This window comes from Tympanuchus pallidicinctus, unplaced genomic scaffold (assembly GCF_026119805.1).
Source record: "Tympanuchus pallidicinctus isolate F22 unplaced genomic scaffold, pur_lepc_1.0 scaffold24, whole genome shotgun sequence".
Lineage (NCBI taxonomy): Eukaryota > Metazoa > Chordata > Aves > Galliformes > Phasianidae > Tympanuchus > Tympanuchus pallidicinctus.
This window is the reverse complement of record NW_026294741.1, coordinates 5991081-6003251: the sequence shown is the minus strand read 5'-3', so window position 1 is coordinate 6003251 and position 12171 is coordinate 5991081. Positions and strand designations below refer to the sequence as shown.

At 43.5% G+C, this 12171-nt stretch overlaps 1 protein-coding gene across 6 annotated transcripts in view; it reads left to right on the top strand.

The window, feature by feature from the left end:
• CUX1 (cut like homeobox 1) overlaps positions 1-12171 on the top strand; it is a 226429-nt gene that overhangs the window by 101677 nt on the left and 112581 nt on the right. For all 6 annotated transcript variants that reach the window (XM_052688845.1, XM_052688843.1, XM_052688844.1 and 3 more), the window contains exons 5-8: positions 5628-5765; positions 9079-9202; positions 11181-11257; positions 12046-12112. In XM_052688845.1, the coding sequence (XP_052544805.1) occupies positions 5628-5765; positions 9079-9202; positions 11181-11257; positions 12046-12112 (406 nt within the window). The remainder of the gene's footprint in view (positions 1-5627; positions 5766-9078; positions 9203-11180; positions 11258-12045; positions 12113-12171) is intronic.

Genomic DNA, 12171 nt, shown 5'->3' with positions numbered 1-12171 from the left:
TCTTTGAAAATAAAGGGAACTGAGACACAATTCATTAAGGAATCAATCATTTACACTGCCTTGTTCGACTCTTTTGGTTACTGGCATAGAGATGCATCTCACGGCCTGGTGCAAGGCCAGAGCATCCCTCCAGCAGGTTGCTACGCTGGTAGATGAAGAAAGGTTCATAGAATGATAGAATATCTCAAGTTGGGAGGGAATTACAGGGATCGAGTCCAACCTGCGGCTCCACAAAACCATCCAAAAATCAGAACATATGTCTGAATGATAGACAAACACTTCTTGGATGCCAGTAGCTCGGGGCTGTACCCACTGCCCTGGGCAGCTTGTCCCATGCCCACCACCTACCCTGGTGCAGTGCCTCTTCCTGATGCCCAACCTGACACTCCCCTGACACAGCTCCGTGCCATTCCCTTGAGTTCTGTTCTTGCTCACCAGAAAGAGGATGTTTTGAAATAACAGCCCACAAATCTAAGAGCCACATAATGGCAAAGGGATCCATGGGATTGTGGACAGAACGACCCTATTGCATCTCGTACCATTTCAACTGACCCTGTGGGCATCAGAGAGTTGCCACTGCCACTTCATTGCGATCAACCGGGAGCAGAGCCTGTTGTGCCGTGGCTTTGTCATCCCTATTCGAAGGGCTGCATCAGAACTGGAAAAATTCTGCCTTGCTGTTCTGGGGGCTTGGCACAATTTGGTGCCTGCTTTCTCACTGGTGAGGGAAATGGGTATTGGGAACTGCTGATGGAGCCCTTATGGAATGCTCCGAGGGCAGCAGGGTGAGGAGAATGCCATGAAAAATGGGAAAAAGAAGAGGAGTAGATAGATCCCGGTGCTGTGGGGTGGGGGAGTAAGGGAATGTGTTTCATTCTTGATAGAAGGAAGAACCTTTTCACGTTGTTTATGAAGCGAGGAGCTGGAGAGATGATGAGCTTTGTTCTGTACGAAATCATGGCTGTAGCTCCTCTGTTCCTGGGCTGCCGGAGTCGGGGGGAACGGGAGCAAAGTTATCATTTATTCCGTGAAATCTTTGTCTCAGTCTCTCTAGGCTGTATCAATTTACCCCAGAAATTTCTGGGGAATAATTAATGAATTAATTAAGTATGCTGTGAGGTGTTTGAATATTCAAAAGCTGCAGTGTAATTATTATTTTTTTTTTCCAAAGCAGGCTCTCGGGTTATTTTCAGATTCAATCTCCTGAGGAAGTGCGGGACCTGGAGCGGTGCCTTCAGGAAACCCCCAAACTTCAGCGTTGTGGCCACGCTTTAAAAATAATCAATAAAAGCAGAGTTCAAGTTGCGTTAATGACGCCGTGCTGAGGACGGGTTGTTGTTTTTCTCCCCTCTGTTATCGCTTGCCGTGGGTGTTTGTGAGGAAGCCTTCCTTGCACCACAGTTTGGGCAACAGAGCCGCGCTTTGTGAAACGGATTATTTTTAGACCCAAACCTTCGGAAACGCATTACGGCGGAATGAAATATTAATTGCCCCCGAAGTTTGGCACTGTTTCATAACTTGATTTCTTAGTGAGGAGGGAGCACGGAGCCCTTTGTTTTGGAAAGGAGCTCCATCTTAAGATACGGACAGAGCGCCGCGCGGTCCTTCCCACGCTGTAAACAAACAAAGCGGGCCCGCAGGCACCGCACTTCCACAAAAGGGTTCGGGTGCTTTTTCAAAACACCGAATTGCGACTCATTGCTGCGTGCGGCCGCTGCCTCCGCGCAGCGCCTCAGGGCGCGCGGCCGTTCCCGCCCCAGCGCCGCCTCAGGCTCGTCCCGTCCCGCTCGGCGACTCCATGCCGGGCCTTGCCGCGCGCCCCCCGCCGCCCGGGGCTGCCGGGAAGGGCTGAGCGAGGGCGGCCCCAGCGTCCCGCCGGGCTGCGGGCACCGCGCGCTCCGTGTCTCTCTCTCTGTGTTTAAGCGCTGACAGCGTCTTTTTTTCCCTTCGGGCTGACAGCTCCGAGCAGCGCGCGCTGTTCGAGCAACTTTTGAGCTTCCACCTTCCGAAACGCCACCGAACGCAGACCTCCATCGCAGCGTTACGTTCCGGAGCTTTTCCCCTCTTCTGCTTAAATAACGAGGGTGGTCCCAGCATACTCCATATCGAGACAGCTTTTCATCAGTTGCTCATCAGCATGCTAATTGCTGTATGACTAATTATGCCCTGAATTCCAGTTGATTTTCTTAATGAGACAGCTGGGTTAATTATGTAATCGTATGATTACATTAGCCCAGAGTGCCCCTGCTCAATGTGAGTGCTGTGATGTCAGCGTCCAGCCCGGTGTGCCCAGGGAGGGCAGCAGGCGCTGCTCTGTCGCTGAGGGCTGCCTTTGTGCTGGGTTTGGGTTTTATGAACAAGATTCTGTTTGGAAGTGGCGTTGGTCACGGATAGACCAGCCTTGCCTCCCGGTTTGAGGCTGCAGGTGTGAAGCGCTGCCTCCATCCAGCTCGTAACGTAAAGCGGCGTTTTATCAGGACCTGCCTTTAGGTTGCTTTGAAAGCGGTGCTTTGTTTACGTGCAGAAGCAGCAGCGCCGACAATTTGTTCTTTTGCACTGTTGCTCAGAAATGGTGTGTTGTCCATGGCATATGAATGATCTGGAAGTGCTGCTGCTTTGCATCCCGCTTGTTTGACAGACAATATTTACTTCTTTATAACGTCGCCCTTTTGGTTTGCTCGCATTTTCATTAGCTGGGCCACGTCCACTCAGCTCCTCTGGGCTGCTCAGCGAGGTCTTTGGGGAAGCAAAAGCAGCAGCGCTGCTCCGGTAGTGTGGGGAAGCCTCATAGAGTCACAGAATTGTTACAGTTGGAAGGGGCCCTTAAAGGCCATCAGGTCCAACAGCCCTGTTGTGAGCAGGGGCACCCACGGCTCATCAGGGATCAGGTCTGGGTGTGTGGGGCTCTGTGTGCACACGCGGTGCAGGGGGCATCTCTGTGGGGTAGGATGCAACAAGTGGCTTAGGAGAGCAGAACAGAGCAGGAAAATGTAGAAATGTGTGCAGAACTCAGCATAAAAACAAACATCTCCATTTACTGCTAGGCAATAACAATTGCACTATGGGCTTTAAGTTGTAGATGAGCTGATCCTTCTTGTCTCTTTTTTCATTTCTTATTTATCTTGTGCCATGCAGAGATCCTGAACTTCTGCAAGCCAGATAAGAGCCAAACAAGGAGAATAATTTGCAATGAGTTTTGTACATTTAAGTGTTAATTGAGATGATTTTTCTCTTTTAGCAGTTACAGAAAAGGCACGTCTTTGTTGCTGCCTATAAGCTAGTGGCATTTGATTTGTCTGAAACGTGTGTGCCTGTTGTTTGTGTAATGAATCGAAAGTTTTGGTCCATTGCTTGTTTAAAAATTCAGTGACCTCCTGTTAAATGACATGAAACACACTTTGTAAGCCTGGTTAATACACAAAGGTATGCTTCTTCATGCATGCATACGTTGGGAAGAGCGGAGTATTTTTATTTATTTTTAAATGCACTCCACTCAAATAGGGTTTATGCTTGTTTCGTATTAATTGGTGTTCATAAATACTTCAGAAATCGTGGCCTTTTAGATGTTTGGTTTTTTTTTTTAATTAGAGCATGTTAAAGCTTGTCGTGAGAACTGAATTATTTCTATCTCTGGTCACAGTGTCTTGGTCATCTTATTGCCATGCAGTGATAAAAATTAGGGCTAAGAGGTGCTCATGCTGTGTCCTTCGCATTATTTAGTGGCTGCAGGCCATCAGTCCTTCAAATGGGCTCTGGTAAAGTTTGAAGTTTAATGCACAGAGACTGTTCTTACATTTTGTTTGTTCTGCCACTGTTTTGCTACTTGAACATTAACCTTTAATAGAGCTAAATTAAATATACATGTCCTGATGAATAATTATGAGATCGTGAGCATTTTCATTTTGTGCATAAAGCTGCTCAGGGACCTCAGATTTGACTAAAGGTTTGTCATTATTCACTTCATAATGCCCACGTTATTTTGGTCTGATTGGAAAGTAAAAAGCCACGTGCATTTGGAGCAAGATGCATCTGTGGTGCCTGGTCTTACAGTGGGGGTAAAATCGCGCTCACAGGTTTGTGAAGTTCGCTTTCTTTCCTTGTAGCATTTTAGTGCTGTTCTGTAGGAATTCCATAAGCAGTGCTCAGATCCCTGCTGCCCAGGCCTGGCTCTGCAGCACGGTGCTGACAAGCATTTGGTCCCACAAAGGGTCGCAGACCTCCGTGGGAGAAGGGCATGTTGTGACAGCCTGCGCCTTGATGGGGCCGCGCAGCAGTGCTGCAGGGGCTGCAACTCGTGCTACTGCTGTGACTTCAACTTGGTGTGTAATTCCTTACCTGTTTCCCCCCCCGTCTCTGTCGCAATAACATTTTAAGTTTGATTTATTATAAATATTTTAATGCAGATAATAATAACGAAAAGTATTTGGCCTAAAAAGCATAAATGAAAAAGCGATGTAGTCATAAACTATGTATGTACAGAGAACAGATGACAAGCAACCTAGATTTTGTATTATGAACGGGGTAATGCCATGAGCTGTTGAAGAACCAAAGTAACAAAATGCAGCAGACTGCTACTTACAGTGTCTCTGAGCTCAACATAACCCAGCACTATTCTTTTATAAACTATGAAACAATGCTGGCATATTGAAAAAACACACAGGCTCATGCTTAATGTGTTAACAGAGGTACAATAGACTTATTATGTGTTTCCAGAGACTGAGGGTGGTCTGAAAAATTAATGACTGTGGTGGTTGAAAATTAAGTGAACTCCCTAACATATACTGTTGTTGATCCGCTGAGTTTGGTGTTTAGCATTCCTCGACAGGAGACTAAATCTTTGCAGCCATTCCACAAGAGATGCTGGCGCCCATAAGAGAAATGTATTCAATAATCTTTTATAAGTCCGCTGGACTCCAGCGTTTTCCTATCCTGATGGGGAAGAAATCCCAGAATAAATGACCCGTGTACGTGTCAGGTGTGTCCTCGGGAAGGGAGCCGGCATCGGAGAATTCGTATTACAAGGACTTATAAAATAATTTCTAATGTTTATTCGATTAGAAGTGTAAGAAAAGTGGGGAATGCAGGTCACAAAATCCAAGATTTATGGTATTAAATTCACACCGTTATTATTGATCTGTCGCTCTGAGAAAATACAGCTTACGTCTCTCTAATCAAATAACCTTTTAGTGCTCAGCTGTGCAGGAGGGCAGAATTTTCCTCAGAAATTCAGTCCTGTGGAAGTGAAGGTATTTAAGAGACACCAGCTGTCCGTGGATGGTATTGTCTGGATTGCTTTTCTCCCTCAAACTTCTCATTTTGAACAGAAAAATACATAGCTTTAGGCTGTCACGTGCCGTTGCACTGTGCCTGTCTGCACCCAGGGCAGACTGCCCTGTGGGTGAATGCCCCAGTGAGGAAGGCAGCCCCAGTCTAAAGGGTAGCCTAGATGAACTTAACTATCCATATTTTTTAATTATGTAGGATATGGAGTGAGGAGCATACAGGAAGAGTAATTAAAACTTGTCACTGGATATCCATAAAGGAAAAAGGCTACTTGTACTCTGAGCTGCTGGAGTTGCAGAAGTGTTACTGTTACCTTATGTTTTACTTTACTGTTTCTTTTTCAGATCCAGTTCCAGCTTTGGATTTAGGACAGCAGCTTCAGCTGAAGGTTCAGCGAATGCACGATATTGAAACAGAGAACCAGAAACTTAGGGAAACTCTAGAGGAATACAACAAAGAATTTGCCGAGGTGAAAAATCAGGGTAGGTTGCAAATGAATTCGTTTATCAGCTTTTAATGCGTGCTAACATTTGAAGACTGAGATTAAATTCAGTTTTATTGCTTACAGGCAGAGTTGTCAGTAGCATTGAAACTCAGTAAAGAAAGTGTAGTATTGTGTTGTTGCCACTTCTGCATTTGTGCGTTTGTGGCTTTGGGTTACACTCTCTGCATTTCGTGAAAAGTTTCTGTAGCACCACATCAGAGAAGGAGGCTGTTACTGCATTGTAGCCTCCTCCAGCTCTGCCTGGAAGTGACTCCACCAGCTGAAGTTACGTGTAGGCTGTGCTGCTGCTGACATCAAGCTGAATGGACGCGTGGGTGCACGTAGAACACATATCTTACACAGCCATGCACAAAGAAAAAACAACCAGTATTTCATATATGGGTACAGCCTTGTACAAATGGAAATTTTACTCTGTTTTTCCTCATGTGAATCTGCGTTCTGCTGCTGGAGTACATTCAGCATGCATACTTTACGTTTACTGTACGAACTGTGCAAAGAACAGTGTGGAACAATGTAAACAAGCTAATTATGTTTAATTAAGTTTTCATGAGACTGGAGTAGATGGACTACATGAAAGTCTCAATTAGATTTAAAGCATTTTGTCTTTAGGACTGTTCAAGTTTTCTTCTATCTCAGAAGAACATGTTTCCTGCACCAGGAAGCAAATTTTGCTTGGTTGTATGCCTGCTTCCCTGTACGTAGGGCTGGTCATTTTCATATTCAGTGCTATGTTCTGGATCATAGATGAGGGTTTTTTCTACACATGTGGAGACACTGAAGCTTTCTTAGACTGTGGAGCCATTGCACCCAAGTGGGTGCTTGAAAGCAACATTAGCAGCCAGGTTGGATTTATTGCATCTCATTTTCAGCAGAAGGAGCATCTATACACCTACATGATATTAACATGGAAGGGATGGCCTTTGGGAAGACAGGTCCCAGCCTGCAAAGATTCAGGCTGCACTACAGAAGGTGTTACGTGGGAACCATAACGCTGCCCACTGGCAGTGTTGCAGTGGAAATGCACAATAACTGTAACTCACTGTGCAGTTTTCACGAGGCTGTGCTTCCCATACATGCAGGCACGACATGGGGGTTCATCCCAGAAGGTGGAATAGATCTCAGATTCCGTAGTTGTTTGCAGCAGCTGTGCACAGACTGGTCTTTTTGTTTCCCCTTGTGCGTGCTGACTTCCTTTCTGTGGTGCCACTCTGGTGTTTGCGCTGTGTTTGACGCCAGCGCAATAGTTTCACACTCTATTTCAAACAGGCATTAATAAGATATCCAGGGAAAAGCCTGTTGTTGGCTAAGGGTGCTTTGATCAGTTAATCTCTTTGTTTGGAGGGCTGTATACAAGCCGTACAATGCCTTTAAGAACTTCTTCCAAAACTGGTATAAATGGCAGTGGCTAACAAGCTTCAGCTGACCTGAACAGCAAAAGAGGCACTTAGTTTTTGGAGCAGTGCAGAGGATTAGTCTGTGCCTAGAGGTAAAAACAGATTCTGTCACAAAAGTAATACTTTTTCCCATGTTTGTGCATTTTTGCATTAATTTTAGTATTCTATTTCCTTCTAAAATAAGGCATTCTGAATGGATAAGATGCAACTCTAATAATTTCCTTGAGATTATTGAAATGGAAGCTGCTTATCTGATTCTGTGCTTGTTCACATACCTGAATACTTTTGCAGGTTCAGATGTGAAAATACTTGCAGCAAAGATACCTCCAGCACAAATAGTACATCCTTTGTATGTAGGAATGAGCATCCTTTTGCATGTGTGAAGGAGCACCCTTTGCTTATTCAGGAGAGCAGAATTCATGTTTCCCAGATCTCAGAAGCATTTCTCTTTGCTCATTAAAAAAAAAAAAAAAAATCATCACGTCCCTTTCATGGCTTATTAATCAGTAATGAGACTCATCTGATTTTTGCATGGCAAGCACAATCCCACTCCTTCATTCAGAAGCAGTGGCTGTGCTGGCAGTCACTTCTTCACTCTCCTCTGCTCCCATGGTCTCTGGCCAGCTGCCTTCAGTGCAGCTCCCAGCCTGCAGACCTTATCGCCAGGTATCTGCTGTCTGCTGGGACACTTCCCCAGTCAAGTCTGGGAGTGCAGGCTTTTAAAGGATTATGCTTGGTTTTGGTGGTGTTATTGAGATATTTTTTCCCAAGTACTTAGGCTTTACTTTTCATAGCAGAGTTACTCTTTCTCCCGTATTTCTGCAGAACCAGAAATGTTTTATATCCAAAGGTGTTTCTCCCAAAGCATCGTTAATGGCAGCTGCTAATAAGCCATGCCTTTAACCTGCCTCATCTGTCTGTGAGTACACTGAAGTATATTGCTAGCTGCAAGACTTCTGGCACTCTGATGCTTTTTCCAAATTCCATTATTGTTACAAAGCATACTCTGGTGAATGTCCTGCTTTTCTTCTCATGGCCCCTATAAGGATTTGGTCTTTTCCTGTGGGTGGGATCAGAGGGCTTTCACATAGGAATGGATGAGGGCACGCATGACACTGTCCATCAGTGGCTCCATGGTGACTCTTCAGGTTTCTGCTTCATTTCTCATCCATCACTAGGCTCAGCAAATGCAAGGAAGCTCCTTCATCTGAGAGGAGGGTTTATTCAGATTCTCTGAAATACAGCAAATGCACTCAGAGCTGGAATAGTTGGTGCTCGTGCACGAAGCCCAGTGAGGATGACAAGGCAGTCTGAGTAACGGGAGTATGAAGGGCTCCAGAGTGTCTGTTGCATCTGATCTGTTGTTAGTACTGCAGTTAAATCTTTGTTTGTCATCAGCTGTGAAGCAGGACAGAGCTGTACCCAAGATATGTGTTCAATTAGTGTTAGATTGCATCTGTGCATGAACCATAGTAAAACTGCCTCTTTTTACATGAGCACATGAGGTAAATTAACTGTCCTATGTATAAATGCATACGTAAACCCACACTGGGACTTTATTAATCTGTACTCAGCAGCGAGCTAATTCAAGACTAGTCAATAAGGTGATATTATATTTTAGAATTGATTTTTTATTTTTTTTTAAAGTCATGTTAGAGAAACCTCCTCGCTGCTTTCCAGCAAACTGCATTGATCCTTCTCAACATAAACACTTAAAGTTCAATTTAACATTTAGGGAGTAAAAGGTCTCTGAAGGGACTCATATCCATTGATTTTGTGTCAGAGTTGAAGAGCTAAAGTTTAAAACACACTGAGCCTACAGGGTAAAGAAAGCCTTGTGTTGTGGAGCCACGTGGAGCCATGTAAACTCATTCTTTCCCTATTGTTTTTCTGTAGAGGTTACAATAAAAGCACTTAAGGAGAAAATCCGAGAATATGAACAGACCCTGAAGAACCAAGCTGAGAACATAGCTCTGGAAAAAGAACAAAAATTACAAAATGATTTCGCGGAGAAGGAGAGGTGAGTGTGCGTGTGTCCTCTGCAGGTGCTGTGGAAAAAGAGAGATGTGTTTTTCTGTTTGCTCCTCCCATCCAGGATCCTTTCTTTGGTGTGCTGAGACAGGTCGTTTATTGAGAGATTCTGATGATTTATGTGTTTGACACAGAATCATTTGATACTCAACTTTGCACAGAAAAACGATTGTGGAAGTGTAGGAGTAAAACAGGGACAGATTGTTGCTTGGCAGTAGCGTTGTATGGAGGGGTGTCGTGTTCAGAAGGGTGCAAACCTGCTTTTATTCTTCACTGGCTGCGTTGTCCTTTGTGACACCAATCTTTCTCCATTAGCTTGCATGCAGTTCACTCTGCTGTGCCCACTTGCTGTGTCAGAATATCGTTGTGCTATCGGTACAGCCCTGAGGTGTTTCAGATGGAGCACTGTGCCCAAGAGCGGTTCACTCCTGCTCATACGATCATGTCTAAGAAGGGGACTGTGTTCCTCAACTAGAACTACACAACAGCTTGCACATTCTGGTGTTAAAATTAATGAGTATTTTAATTTTTACATTATTGTTGTTGTTTTTTTTAAAAATTTATTTTAAACATCTTGGATGCATTTCTGATCTTTTGCAAATAGTAAGAGTGTTTGAATCTTAGAGGTCAGTGGGCAGACAGATCTCTCTGGGTGAGACCAGGGGTTGTAAGGGAGTTCTTTCAAGCTGAGTTCCCTACCTTGAAGAGTTTATTTCTCCCACGGAACAATAACATTGAGGCTAACATGTTCAGCTTAGCATAGAAGCCCGTCAGTTTATGTTGAGCTTTTTAGTTGATACATGGATTGCTTAAATTCAGAGCTGAATGGGAAGGATCTACCTATGAACACAAGGCATTTTCTGGTCATCATTATCTGTGGTTACTCTCTGATAAGTAACATGTAAGCACTGTCTTCAGCAAGTACAATTTAGAAATGCATAAATATAAAAGAAAATGAGAGAATTAGAATGCAAAAAAAAAAAAAAAAAAAGAATGCATAGGGGAGATTCTGAGTTCTCCCTGTGTGTCATTGGGGTGAAGGGAGCTGTCGTGTGTTTCTCACTACAAATAGCTACCAGTCTGGTCAGTCGTGCTGGAGAATAAAGGTACGTATCCTAGAGAGTGCAAGTCAGATGCTGGTATTCTTATAAGGCATTTCACAATTCCAAAATCTGCAGAACATCTTAAAAGCAGTGTCACAAAAATAACGTCTTCTGGGAGATGCTGGACAGACTCTCTTCTGAAGATGAGTTTTACAACTCCTTTCATTTAGCCCTTAGCAAAGGGTGTAGTGGCTGTGTGGAAGGATGATGCTAATGTGTATTGCTGACACACACCAGAAAATATTGCCTGTGGCCATAAGAAATGCGAGCATATTAAAGGTCTGATTATGTTATAGAGAAAATATCAATGTGAAATTTGTTTTGAAATATGTGGAGTTTTTTTTGAAGTAGCTAAATAATATTACTGAAATTGGCAACTATTATAGCTGTGATGAAACAGCTGCCTGATCTATCCAGTATATCACTTATGGCAAGAAATTTCTTCATTATGACAGTAAAATGGAAATGTATCATTCTCCTTGTACTAACTTTGTACAACAGAGGGTGCTTGGTGACAATTTTCTTAATGTGTGTGACATTTCCAAAACAAATTATGCTCAAGAAAACCTTCCTCTGAAGTTGTCATTTATATAGCAGTCAACTCTTGTATAATGTTCACAGCTTATGTTATGAGGTGGCTACACTGCTAAAATTTTAATAAGTGGGACTGCAAAGTATGAACAGTATTGCAATGTGACATGATTTATGGGTCCCACTGAAGCACCTTGTAGTCTGTGTGGTGTTGTCAGTTGTCTGGTTACGGTGGAGACAGTTAATCACTTCATCTTCCAAATTTGCAAAATACAAGTAAGTTGTTTAACATGATTGCGTGCTCTGTTCTCACCTCTTCTTCTCCGTTTACAGAAAATTGCAGGAGACACAGATGTCGACAGCCTCGAAGCTGGAAGAAGCTGAACACAAAGTCCAAGCTTTGCAGACAGGTTTGGCATCGCTGTTCTGACCTATAGCAGTGCACAGGCTGGGGTGAGAGGACGGAGATCCTCCACCGAGTCAGGACTGTGTGAACCAGCAGAGCTCGAATGTGTTTTGTGAATCAGAGCTGCTTTGGGGCTTCACACCTTGAATGACCATTTGAGTTGCAGCCAGTCTATTGATAAATAGAGTGGGCACGGCCAAGCACAAAGCTTATACAGCTTTACAACATCACAGCAGTGAAAACAGGCCATGGAACTTTTCATCCACGTTAATGTTTTGCTTTGGTTTCACACATTTCTGTTCTATGATAAGTATTTATAGTGGGCTGGGTTCAGTATGAGCCCAGTATCTCCTAGTGTGCCTTGCCTGTTCTGTGACATGCCTTTAATATTTCTGTCCATCTCTGCACTCTGACATATTCCAGGTCACGATGCGTTTGTTTTTGTTCCCTTTGAGAACACAAGAAATTTTCTTGCCTGAATTATTGCAGTAAATATTTCAAATGAATAAGCAGTTTAGCTGGCTAAATAAGAAATGAGTAATGTTTAGCTTTGTTAAGCAGAAGAGAAACTGGAAATTTTTATAATGTTGAAGTAATACCAGAAGAAAACGAAAAATGAGAAGATAAATTTCTGCTAAGTCGTAATGATTTGCCTAGGTAAGAAGATAGAGCAAAGGATTTTTCATCAGGAGATACAGAGCTTTATTTATGGCTCAATTAAAAGAATGGAGTAGTCTTCTTGCTTTTCGCTGTTGTTACAGCAGTGTAATGCTTCATGTTTTTGCCTTTTAGCCTTGGAAAAAACCAGAACAGAACTGTTTGATCTGAAAACAAAATACGATGAAGAAACTACTGCAAAGTAAGAATTCACTGCTTTCCTCCTATTTCTTCCTTCAGGGTACTGTTGCTTTTTTTATT